This window comes from Pogona vitticeps, chromosome 3 (genome assembly GCF_051106095.1).
Source record: "Pogona vitticeps strain Pit_001003342236 chromosome 3, PviZW2.1, whole genome shotgun sequence".
NCBI classification, from domain to species: domain Eukaryota; kingdom Metazoa; phylum Chordata; class Lepidosauria; order Squamata; family Agamidae; genus Pogona; species Pogona vitticeps.
In genome coordinates, this window is record NC_135785.1 from 115,689,214 (window position 1) to 115,702,470 (window position 13,257).

Below are 13,257 nucleotides of genomic sequence, written 5' to 3' on the forward strand. Positions count from 1 at the left end.
AAGCCTCAGTGATATGCTTAGTTTTCCTTGTGGCTATAAGATACAGAGCAAATTATGTAACATAAACAAGCCTAATTATTTTCAACCATCTGTAAAGGTTTCAGGATTTGATTTTCCTTAGAGCATGCCTGGTCAGGTTTTGCAACTCATTTTGACACACCAAGCTGAACTCAGACCGCCAAACACATGTTATGGCCTGCCAAGTGCTTGACACACCTGCTCCTGCAAGCTATTCAGACAGCAAAAACAGGTTTTTAACAGGCTTGGCAGGCTGTGTTTGACATGGTGAGTCATAGAGAGTGCAGACTTGCCATTGTTGTTTTCATCACTAGATGTAGAGTCTACCATTGGCTGTTGACAGACCTGATTATACATTCCTTGATAATAGACCACATGGCCACTGCAATAGCAAGACTGCAATTGTTGTAATACACTACAGTACGGATTGTTCAGAACACTTAGACGCTATGTGTGCTTTGAAACTGAAAGAGGGTAGGTTGAAAGTAGAAAAAAAATTAGTTTCATTTGGGTAGGTACGGAGATCATATGGAACAGCAGTAAATAATTCAGAAGAGTTAAATCTGTCATATCTTAGAATGAAGACGCCCTCCCTGGATCCCAGTGTATTAGATAACTACTGGCCAGTGTCAAACATCCCATTCCTGGGCAAGGTACTGGGGCATGTGGTGATTTCTCAGCTTCAGGGATTCCTGGAGGAAGTAGATTATCTAGACCCATTTCAATCTGCTTTGGTTGCCTTGGTGGATGACCTACGACAGGAATTGGACAGGGGGAGTGTGTCCCTGTTGGTTCTACTGGACCTCTCAGCGGCTTTCGATACCATCGACCATGGTATCCTTCTGGGTTGTCACTCTCAGATGGGACTCGGAGGCACTGTTTTACAGTGGCTCCAGTCCTTCCTGGAGGGGAGAACTCAGAAGGTGGTGCTGGGTGACTCCTGCTCAACATCCTGGCCATTGGCCTGTTGTGTTCCTCAGGGTTCTCTTTTGTCACCCATGCTTTTTAATATCTACATGAAACTGCTGGGAGAGGTTTTCCAGAATTTTGGGGTTCGGTGTCCCCAGTAATGCGGATGACACTCAACTCCATCTCTCCTTTCCACCTAATTCCGGGGAAGCTGTCTTGACTCTAAACCAGTGCTTGGCATCAGTAATGGGCTGGATGAGGGCAAAGTGAAACTTAATCCAGACAAGACAGAGATGCTCCTGGTTAGTCAGAAGGCAGATGAGGGAACAGGGATATTACCTGTGCTGGATGAGGTTACACTCCCCCTGAAAACGCAGGTCCACAGCTTGGGTGTACTCCTGGTTTCATCAGGTCTCAGTGGTGGCCAGGAGTGCATTTGCACAGCTAAAGATGGTGTGCCAGCTGCGCCTGTTCCTTGAGATGTCAGATCTGGCTACAGTGACACATGCCTTAGTTACATCCTGTTTGGATTACAGTGGTGCCTTGCATAACGATGTTAATTGGTTCCGGAAAAAAAACCCGTTATGTGAAAACATCGTTATGTGAAGCACCATTTCCCATAGGAATGCATTGAAAACTGGTTAATCCGTTCCAATTGGAACAGATTATCCGTTTTTTTCCCTCCCCCCGCGGCTTGGATCTGACCCACGGCGGCTACCTCAGCCATGGCTGGACTCCCTAGAGTCCGGCCATGGCTGGGGTAGCTGCCGCGGCTCGGATCCAAGCTGCGGGGGGAGGGTGGTGGGATTGGGATGCCTTTCAGGCATCCCGGGCTTGGATCCCACCAACCGCCGGTTACCCTTTAAGTGGCGGGGACAGGGTGGGTGGGGGATCGGGAAGCTTGAAGCCTACCCGCGCCGCTTACCCAGGCCGTTCCAGAAGTCTGAGAACGGCCTGGGTAAGCGGCGTGGGTAGGCTTCAAGCTTCCCGATCCCCCACCCACCCTGTCCCCGCCGCTTAAAGCCTCCTTGTGCTGCCTAGCCCGGCCGTTCTCGGACACCTAGGTGTCCAAGAACAGCCTGGGTAGGCGGCGCGGGGAGGCTACCGGCATCGGAGACAGGGTGGGGGGTGCATCGGGAAGCTTGAAGCCTCCCCGCGCCGCTTACCCAGGCCGTTCTCGGACTTCCAGAAGTCCGAGAACAGCCTGGGTAAGCGGCGCAGGTAGGCTTCAAGCCTTCCCGATCCACCCCCACCCTCTCCCCGATGCCGGTAGCCTCCCCGCGCCGCCTACCCCGGCCGTTCTCAGACGCCTGGAAGTCCGAGAACGGCCTGTGTAAGCGGCGTGGGGAGGCTTCAAGCATCGGGGACAGGGTGGGGGTGGATCGGGAAGCTTGAAGCCTACCCGCGCCGCTTACCCAGGCTGTTCTCGGACTTCCAGGCGTCCGAGAACGCTATGCAATTTTTTCATTAAACGGGGCGCTCATTAAACGAGGCACCACTGTACTGTACTACGCTCTATGTGGGGCTGCCTTTGAAGATGGTTTGGAAACTTCAGCTGGTACAAAACTCTGCAGCCAGACTAGTGACTGGGGCCAGCTACAGGAGCATATAACACACCTGTTACAAGAACTGCACTTGCTACCAGTCTGTTTGTGGGCCCAGTTCAAAGTGCTGGTCATTACCTATAAAGCCCTATACAGCTTTGGTCCAGGATACCTGAAGGACCGTATCTCCCTATATGTGCCTTCTCAGCAATTAGGATCAGCAGAGGAGACCTTCCTCTTGGTCCCATTGCCAGCACAAGCACAGCTGATGGGGACATGGGAGAGGGCCTTCTCTGTGGCAGCTCCCAGGCTATGTAACACTCTCCCTTGGGAGATCAGGATTGCCCCTTCCCTGTTATCCTTCCGAAAAAAGCTAAAAACCCATCTCTTCAGGCAGGCTTTTCGCCATCACAACTGAATCCCTGAACCCCATTTTAGCAAATAATTTTAATCTTTCCATGATCTTTCCAAATAATTTTCCATGATCTTACCATAATTTTCCAAATAATTTTTAATCTTTTAATTTTATTTAATTTAAAATCCTTTATTATTTAATTTATCTTTTAATACTTAAGATTATGGTTTTAAAATGTGTGAATTTTATTGTTGTGAGCCTTGTTGGGAGAAATGCAGCATATAACAACAACAACAACAACAACAACAACAACAACAACAACAACAACAACAACAACAACAACAACAACAACAACAACAACAACAACAACAACAACAACAACAACGAGCAAAGGTAGCTGGTCCCTCAGTAGAGGCAATAAAATGGTCCAGCTTCTTGTCCTTTTTGCTCTGCAGTAGAGATCAGCACAATCCACAGGTTAGCACATAGCCTACACAGGTGTTTCACGGGCACTTCAGGCTTTCCTGCCTGACTTCCTTTATGTGATTGCCCATTCACTGGCTGCAGCATGCTTACCTTCCCTGCATGATTGCCCACTCACCAGCTGTAGTGTGCTTATCTTCTCTGCCTTCTTAGTGTAATTGTCCGCTCACCGGCAGCACCACAGATTTCCCTGCCCCGCCTCCCCATCTGAGTGGATGATTGCTCAGAGAAGGGAAGCATGCTGCATCTGGTGACTGGGTTATTGCACACAGGAGGCAAGGGAGGGAAGCGTGGTGCACTACGGAACAGTTGTGCGGGTACCACACTGAACTAGGCTGAACTGAACAGTGGTTTGTACCCATCTCTACTCTGCAGGCTGGTGGAATGCTCCCTTTTGTGAATTTTTGGCAGTGTTTGGGCTTAGATCATTCTAACTGAACCAGAAGTATTATTTTTCCTGTGGAAGAAGGAAAAGCTCAATTCAAACCAGAGCTTAGAAAAGTTACCGTATTTTTTGGATCGTAACTCCCATGCTGACAGGGGAATTCTGGAAGTTATATTCCAGAAAGTATATAACATTTCTCCAAAGTCTCTTTCAAACATCACGACAAATCATGGTTTCCAGTAATCACGAAGCTGAAGTCAGCTGAATAACAGGATGAACCATGAAGTTGCTTCCCAACTGTTACTTTCCATACACTCAGCGCAGCTACCCTGTTTCCCCGAAAATAAGACCTAACCTGAAACTAAGCCCTAGTATGATTTTTCAGGATGCTCATAATATAAGCCGTACCCCAAAAATAAGCTCTACCCCAAAAATAAGCCCCAGTTAAGCGAAACCCCGCCCTCCACTATTGTGCAGCAACCAGAAGAAAATGACATTACTATATTTGAATAAATTTAGATTGTTGTACATGAAAAAAATAAGACATCCCCTGAAAGTAAGCCCTAATGCTTTTTTTGGAGCAGAAAGTAATATAAGACCCTGTCTTATTTTCAGGGAAACACGGTACATTTACGTGCATAAGCATCCAAAGGTATAGCATTATGCGCAGTTATGCCACAGGTATGTGGCCAGGAGTGGAACAAGATATGATAGAAAGAAGCAGATATAGAGATCTACTATTTCCCTAACTTCAGTGGTTTCAGAAGAAACCACTTCTGAATATTGTCACTGTTAAGTCATGTCAAATTATTATTACCAGATAATTAATCACTAAGAAGTTAGTTTTATTTATTTATTGGATTTATATACTGCCTGATTAGTGCTAGGAAGTACTTTGGCCAGTTTAAATCCAAAATAAAACAACCATAAAATAAGATAAAATAAAGCTTAAGTGATGGCCTGAGATACTGAAACAAGGGCCTCCTGGAATATCTTAAAAAACAGATGGAGTTGGTTGGATGTCATCAGCTCCCTGGCAGTACCAGACCACAAAATTCTGGACATCTTCTTTCAGATTTTTCATATATATGTGAAATAGTATGGGGGATCATGGAACCCTGAGACACTCCACAAGCTAATGGTCACATTATTGAAGTCCCTCTGTGCCAAAATATTTTGAAGGGCTGTTTTGGACTTAATGAAATGATGAAGCACAGGTGTAAGTAGGTACAACATATACAGTACAGTGAAGAAACATAGACACCTTTTAACCTCTCAGTTAAACTAATGTTGCCATGCCCACTCCACAGAATGCAGACTAGAAAGCTATGATCCCACTTCCAATCCCTTTGTTTAAGTTAGGCAAGCTGAGGAAGAAAAGCTATATTGGATCAAAAGCTCTATGGACATATTGTATGCATGTTTTCCAAAAGATGTCACTTTGCTTTTTGAAATATAAAAAGGAAGAGTTTGGAGTTAGCAAAGAATATTGCTGGAAACCAAGGTCAAAATCATCCATACTATGTGAAAGGAAGATCGTGAAAAAAGACAGGGGGAAAAACTCAACTCATTTATTTATTTATTTATTTATTTATTCATTCATTCATTCATTCATTCATTCATTCATTCATTCATTCATTCATTCATTCATTCATTCATTCATTCGATTTTTACGTCTACTCATTTGAAATGTGGTGTTGGTACAGATACTAAAGACAGTCAGAAAAGCAAAAAAGTGGGTGCTTAATCAAGTCAAGCCTGAATGAGTAACTTGAGCCTATCCAACCATGCACATATAATGGAAATATAGAAGTGACCAGAATAGACTATATTGCTGGGAAAAGTGGGGTGGATCACTAGATGAAGAGGAAGATTTAACATGAGATATGTTGACTCAGTAAAGGAACCATAGATGTTCTAAGATCTGGGCAGAACTTAATGGAAGAGACCCTTATTGTTAGGAAGGGGTGGGGGCAGCAGAAAGAGAGGCGAATCTAACCAAAGCTGTTGTTAGTTTGCAAGATCTGAATAGAGCTCTCAATGACAGAACATTTTGGAAGTCAGTAACTTTATAAGAGTGAGAAATATGGAGAAGAACCAGTAATTTCACAGTTTAAAATGAGTGAGTTGCTGAATATTATTCTTTTCGAAATATCTTTTCAAATATTTCCAGAGGAAAGAGTTAAAAATGTTTGGCCAGGAAGGAGTTAATTGCTTTATTTCACAGTTGCTGTGGCAGGGTCAAACATTCAATTGCTTTAGTATGTTGCTGTTTTATAATAGAGCTGGCAATCAATCCCTTTTTCTGGCTTAAAAAGCACTAATTGCTAAATTAATTAGTTTGAGCCAAGAATGGGTTAATTTCTGTGAAATAAAAAAATAGATTCAGGGATATTTTCCCCAGGTATGCAAATTTTGTCTTATATTTGATCTGTTTTAAATTTGCCTGAATTTCAGGTAGCTTGGTTCTGCACAGGGTAAAAACAGTGTTACTTTTTAAAATATCGTAACTCAAAAATCCTTTGCTCAACTGTCCTCAAATTTGGCATAGAGCAGAAGCAGACTGCCTTCTCTCACGGTACCAAATTTGGTGCTGATCTGAATCACAATTTGTATGTTTGATTTGTTTGTTTGAATTGCCACCGTTTTTACAATTACCTGGTAAAACGTGATTTTTCTCAGCTGCGCAAATAACATGACCAGACTCTCACCCAGTCATAATACTGCAGTCTTAGATAATGCTACCTTTGAAGGCAAGATTAGGGCAGCAGTATATTAGCATACTGACCTATCAACACACTTTCTCAACTCTCTGCTGTGTTTTGTGATGAAATAATCCCTTCATGAGTTCTGAAGGTTCCAGATCAATTCATATATGCCTTCAGCTTTTGTAAAAATTTGGCCCATTAGTTTCTATGAATTACTCTATGCAAAAATTGTAGAAACAGGATAGTGCTTTTACATATTGATTGGTTTTCAGGTAAAGATACTTCACCACTGAATCAAGTTTCCCATCAAGGTTGTAGATTGCCCTGTTTCTGACTTGCTTGACTAGGGCTGCAAGGAATAAATAAATACAGTATTTTAATTGTCAATTCTTATGTTATACTGTAATTGTTTTTGTTATTGTTTTATGATTGTTATTATGGTTTGTCATTTTCAGACCTTAATAGCAGTGTTGCGTGTTGTTTTTTAAGGCTTTAACCTAAAAGGAAGCTTGTACATCTTGAAATGAATAAATAAGGCATTGGAATGTATGTAGAATTTCCAAGAGCTGCATACTGCATAGGGAGGACTTTCAGGTCAATGAACTTCAGCTACAGTGAATGCATATGGCCTGATACGTTAGGATCCTCTTGCTCTTAGTTCCTATGAGCTGTCTGCCCTGCTGCATTTCAAGAAAAAGGCAGAAAACAGAGCATTAGTTTCATGCTTAGCAGACAGGTGAGGCACTGATGTGAACAGTAACAACCTCCTTGACCTCTGTTTATTGGAGGCCATTGCTTGACACAAACTTTGTTAGCTGTAATGGGTTTAAGAAAACTGACCTGGTGCTGGACAAAAATATGGTTTTAAAAGGCGGTAGTGTGTTCACTAAAGTTTTTTGCTGTCCCACCCCACCCCAAAGGTGAAGAGATCCTTGTTTCTTCCAAGAGTGAACTTGATGAATTACAAGAAGAAGTAGCAAGGAGGGCCCAAGAGCAAGAACTCCGAAGAAAGCGGGAGAAGGAATTAGAGGCTGCGATGGGCTTTAATCCCCGTCCAAGCAGGTTCATGGACTTGGATGAACTGCAAAACCAGGGTAATGTGTGGGCAGAATATCCATCTTGTGCAGAGGTCAACATTTTTGGTTGATTGGTCTGTGTTTGGAAGGATAGCTTCTGAATTATGAAATACTCTTGGTTTTTGGTTTTTTTTTTTTTTTGGTTTTTTTGGCTAAGAGCATTTCATGCCTTTTTGTTCTTGATGCTACAAAGATAGCAGAGATGATAATTTGTTTTGACTAGGTATGCTTGGGTACATTAAGAAGTTATGTTTATTACTGATTTGATTTTATTACTGTCCCTGCTGTCAATCTCCAAAAATATTCAGTACAGCTTACATTGCAAATAAATAAGATATGATTAAATTGGGACTGCTTCCAATAATAATCTAGGTAAATTAAAAGAAGCTGTAATGCTGAGAAATCTAAACTGGAGAGCCCAAGTTATAACATGGGAGAATTATAACATGTGGGAGAATTACTTGAATTATTCTCAAATATGGTCATCAGTGCTTGTGCTTTGGTTTGTGGCAGCTCTTATTTGAAGTGTTTTTCTCTTCTTGCCACAGACACAGGCTTGAGATTTTTTTTTCTTTAAAAAATGATCATTTATGAATGAGGAAGGTCTACTAGGTAAAGTTAATTTAATTTAATTCATATCATTCCTTGTGTGATTACAAGTCGTTGGAATACATTTTGGTGTAGACTACAGAAAATAATATTAGAATAATATTCTAATATTATATGACATTATAATAATATTATATGATCATAATGCTAGGAGGTTTTTTGTTTTTTAATATATTTTGTTCATGTCATTTTAAGCCATTTTTAAAACAAAAGGTACTCTGTTAATTTTTTACTGTGAAGTCTGTCTACCTCCTTGAGAGAATATTATGAAGTGGATGGTAGACATAATTTTGTCCTTGCATAACTGTTCATGTTTCCTCTCCCTCAAAAAGATTTGTTATGTTGGGGAACAGGAACTAGCTACACATTGCTTCTGGCTGGTAGCACTACAGTAGTTGTTGTTCATCCAGAAGCATCCAGAGTTTCTCAAAGCAGTTTGCTGAAACAGAGTTAAAAACATTAATAACAAACCAACTGAAAAAACAAGAAAACAACAAAGCAACACTGAGATAAAATTGCAACTAAAATCTACTAAAAATAATGCTTTGGCCTTAAGTCAAACTGTTGGTGCCAACTAGAGTAAACCTGTTGAATAAACGGGAACTTTGTAAATTAAAATTTATGGAAGTCCCATTGATTACATTGAGATTATGGGTTTTTTATTTATTTATTTATTTATTTATTTATTTATTCATTCATTCATTCATTCATTCATTCATTTAAAACAGGTATGTCCTATTAGAATATATGTCAAGGTGCTACACAAAAAGTGAAATAACTTCAAAACAATGTAAAAGAAGTTATATGATTGAAACCAATTTAAATTGAATTCAGTGGTCAAAATAAAACGATGTCATGATTTCACTAACCCTCAAAATCATGACTATTCTGGGTTAACTCAATTGTATTTCATGGGCAGTAAAACCTGTGTTGGGGACTGTAGTAAAAAATAAGGATATATCTCTGCTAAATAAGTAAGTTGTTCCACAGTATGATTGTTTTAATTGCAAAGGTTTTCTTCAGTCACCATCTACCTCACCTTTGATGGTGGGGCTGTGGGGTACCCTTTGAGACCTTAATGTGTAGTTAGATTCATGTGGAAGAAGGCCATCCTTCAGAAACTTTTCTGTTGGCTTTAAAGATTAAAGCAGTTGAAACCATGTTCAGATGGGCACATGGGGCTAAAAGAAGCTGTTTCAAAAGTGATATGTTTTAATCATCTTGTTCAGATTATTATTTTTTATCATCTGTAATTGTTTCTGAGAAGTGTTCTAAGGTAGCCCCATATAAAATTCATTGCATTCAGCTCCTTTGGATGTTACCAGGGCACCCTTTCCAGACATCCGTTTAATAAATTCTCTATTTGCTGGCTGAAAAAGATAGTGAAAGTTGGGTGCCATCAGTATATTAATGACATCTTGTTCCAAATGCTGGATGCCCTCATTCTTTACAGACCTGTTATTATCTCTGTATTTGACCCACAGGTTTCTTTGCATTTGCTGTAAATAAACGTAAGGGTTTGGGGGGGGGGGGGTCTGGTCTTTGAAATGCTGAGTTGCTCTGCGTTAGGGAGGGGTTTTTTTGGCTAGGTGAATGGAGAAAGAAAACCTGAAAATAGAGTACTGCCATTTGCAGGGAGGACTGATGGCTTTGAGAGGTCTGTGCAGGAAGCAGATGCAGTCTTTGAAGAGTCACTGCATCACGAGCAGAAGGGAGACTGTGCTGCAGCTTTGGCTCTCTGTAATGAAGCGATATGTAAGTAATTATTAATTGCTTCTGCTTACTGCGCTTTTTACCTTTACTAATATCTAATATCATCATATACAATGATAGAACTGATGGTTACTACAAACTTGCAGCTGTGAATACAATGTGTGTCTGGGTCTTAATAGTGTTTGGAGGTACTTCCTGTCAGAATACTACGATTCCTGCAATATAATTTCATTGTTTCCTCACCTTTTTCTAGATAGTTTGCCTTTTTGCAGTAAGGCAATGGACAGGACAGTTGCATTCTTCTTGATGCCAACTCTTCTGGCCACTTGATTATGCTCGCTCCTGCCTTCTAAGCCTCCCACCCAGCCAGCACATAAGTTCCTCAGATCAAAGACTCATTTATCAAAGGGTTTTCATTCCAAAAGTACAGCATGTAGTTGCCCCATCACCCTTCAACTGCTGTACTCTTTGAAATACCAGGAAGATAAGGAAGAGAGGGCATCAATGTTCTGATGAGTTTAAAATGTGTGCTGTGACTTCTGGGAATACATGCTGCTGCATTTCTTTATTTTGATACGTTATATTTTTGATTGGCTGACTCTCCTTCCCCACCCTCCATTTGCTTCTTCCTGGTTAGCAAGGTTGCAGACAAACTGGATTCATTTGTAGAAGTCTGCTCTTATAGAGTAAAGAAAACAAGGCAAAATACAGACTTCATAAAGGCTGAGCTTGTAAGTGTCCCAACTGGCTATTTCTTGAATTTCATATACTGATGAGATTATTTAGTACAGAGAATATGGTTATAATATCTGGGACTAAAGATGAACACTGAAACAATCAGTCAGTTGGATGAGGGTTAGAGTGACCCATGAAACAAAGAAGAGGGTGTCTCCTAAAAATATAATTTTTAAAATTGTTCAATTTCATGTTATTTCAGTTTTAATTAACCTGTTTGGACACATAGCTAACCTGAATGTACATTGATGGGAACAGATGCATCCTTGTGAACTCTTCAGTGGCAGTATTTGCATGTTCTTTTTTTTATGGTTTTGTTGCATCTTTTGTTTTTCTCCCCTCCTCCAGGTTTTTTTTTGGTTTCTGCTATGTTTTCTTTTGCTTTTTAGCTAAACTAAGACTTGCCATGCATGATGCCAGCTCTAGCACTCACAGCAGAGCTCTAATCGATAAGAAGCTGCAAATCTGCATCCGAAAAGAGCGGAGTCTCCAGGATCGCATGCAGCAACAGCAGCCAGCACAGCCGCCGCCCATCTGCCACCCGCCAGCGGGGGGCAACTTGACCCATTCTACAAGGTAGACTGAGCATACTGCAGTACTCCAGATCTCAATTGGGCCTGATCTGGAAAGCAAGATTGAGCTATATGTTCCCGTTTGTGTAAAACCGCTTATGTAATTCATGCCCTGAGTTTCTTAGGATATTGTGGACCTCTCCAGATGATGAGACCTGATTTTAATTTTGGGTGTAGAAAGAGTGCTAGAAACTACACAGTTGTTTACATAGATCCTATTTATGTGATCAGATTTGAGCAAAGTGACATTATAATGAGGGAATTGTTTACTGGACAAGACCAATAACCATGGAAATATTACTCGGGTGCTAGTGATTAAGAGTGTACATCTGCTTTTTAAAAAACCCTTAAAAATCCAATGTGTTTGTGGAATGCTATAGGAAAGGCAGTAATCTTGCCAGTGTTCACTGTGGTCTTCTGTGCGAAATTTTAAAGGCTACTTCAGCAGTTCCATTCTACTGATCATATTGGTGAGCAATCACACCTCATACCTCCAAGTCTTTGAATGACAAGTACATAAATGGAGATTGACTGTCACTTCTCATTAATAATGTAATGTATATTAGCCAGTAAGTGTCTATAGTGCTTAGCCAGCAGAAGCACACAAGAAATTTCAATGTGTGTTCTGACTATTAGGAAAAACACATTTTCCAGCAATAAAATTTCAGTTGTAGTAGTAGTTGCCCACGGAGTACATGTAGCACAGCAACCTAACCACAGGCCTCTTATCCAATCAGTTATTAGCATCATTCTGAAAATCTGAAAACAAGCAAACAAAAATGTGTTCAGAATGAGGGATTTCCTGTCTTCATGGTCTGCAAAAAGCTTTTAAATGCACACATACAAAAAAATTCAATGTATTCATCAACACTGAACAAATTGTTACCTTTCAGTTACAGGCACTGGACAACTTAAAAATATTTGTCTGGTAACAGCAAATTTAAAAAAGTCTATTAATTCCAGATAGGAGAGGGGACTAACAAAATAAAATATGGATTTTTTTCCTATATATTCGCGAAGGCTTTCACGGCCGGAATCTAATGGTTGTTGTGGGTTTTTCGGGCTCTTTGGCCGTGTTCTGAAGGTTGTATTTCCTAACGTTTCACCAGTCTCTGTGGCTGGCATCTTCAGAGGACAGCACTGGACACAGAGTGCTGTCCTCTGAAGATGCCGGCCACAGAGACTGGCGAAACGTTAGGAAGTACAACCTTCAGAACATGGCCAAAGAGCCCGAAAAACCCACAACAACCATTCGATTTTTTTTCTCCTTTGTCTAAACCAGTATTCAGTGAATCTGGTCTCCTGAATGTTTTTGATCCCCTCTGCTCTCACTCACACGTACTGCTAGAGTACTGTAATGTCTGCACAGTCCTAGATCATGCAATATTGGTCCACTATTAATCCAGATATGCATGAATCGTGATGATTTAGCATAGATGAAATCACTTGTGGGGAAAAGATGAAGAAATCAAATACCAATATTTTGCCTTGGTTATAGTTCATAATTCTAGCTTTCTCTCCAGAACAATAAAATGTAATATACTAAATAGTCTATATGTTTACTCACGTTTGTAGGATAAATTAGTGTAGTCAGTGTAAGTGTAGGTAAAATTCTGAAAATAGAATTGCGATATGTTTTAAAAATGTGACATATCCTAACTGCCTCAATATCACTTGATGTGTTTATTTTTAAGAACTACTTATGTTAAAGTTTTTAAAAGAACAAATTTAAAAGAGTATAAACATAATATACCAATTCTAAGAGTAAATCAGCTGGCAAACAGTATTAGAGACATGAAAACTCTGACAAAAGCAATCAGAAAAAAAGAACTGCATATCAAGGTGGGACTGGGAACAGTTTTTTCCTTGGGGGTTCTTCCACAGGCTTGCACATCTCTACACATTACTGTGGTCATTGTTTCTCATTTTTAAGAATTTACTCCATTATTGGTTGGTCTTCTGCATTAAGTTTTGAACTTTTCTTCTACATTTGCGCATGAGAAGACTTTAACCTTGAAATATGAAAACAGTCCTAAACAAGTTAACATATTATGGGAGATAATGTCTGTAACTCAAACCTTGGTCTTCCTGATATTTAAATAAGACATTCTCTTACTCTCAGAATTCATAAGACAGATTGCATGTTCTCT

At 40.4% G+C, this 13,257-nt stretch overlaps 1 protein-coding gene across 25 annotated transcripts in view; it reads left to right on the top strand.

The window, feature by feature from the left end:
• USP54 (ubiquitin specific peptidase 54) overlaps nt 1-13,257 on the top strand; it is a 136,123-nt gene that overhangs the window by 86,684 nt on the left and 36,182 nt on the right. For 13 of the 25 annotated variants that reach the window (XM_072994952.2, XM_078391124.1, XM_020791251.3 and 10 more), the window contains 3 exons: nt 7,323-7,496; nt 9,723-9,842; nt 10,925-11,111. In XM_072994952.2, coding sequence (XP_072851053.2) covers nt 7,323-7,496; nt 9,723-9,842; nt 10,925-11,111 — 481 coding nt within the window. Of the gene's footprint in view, nt 1-7,322; nt 7,497-9,722; nt 9,843-10,437; nt 10,532-10,924; nt 11,112-13,257 lie in introns of all 25 variants that reach the window. The other 12 variants (XR_013543893.1, XR_013543892.1, XM_078391130.1 and 9 more) reach the window with 4 other exon arrangements.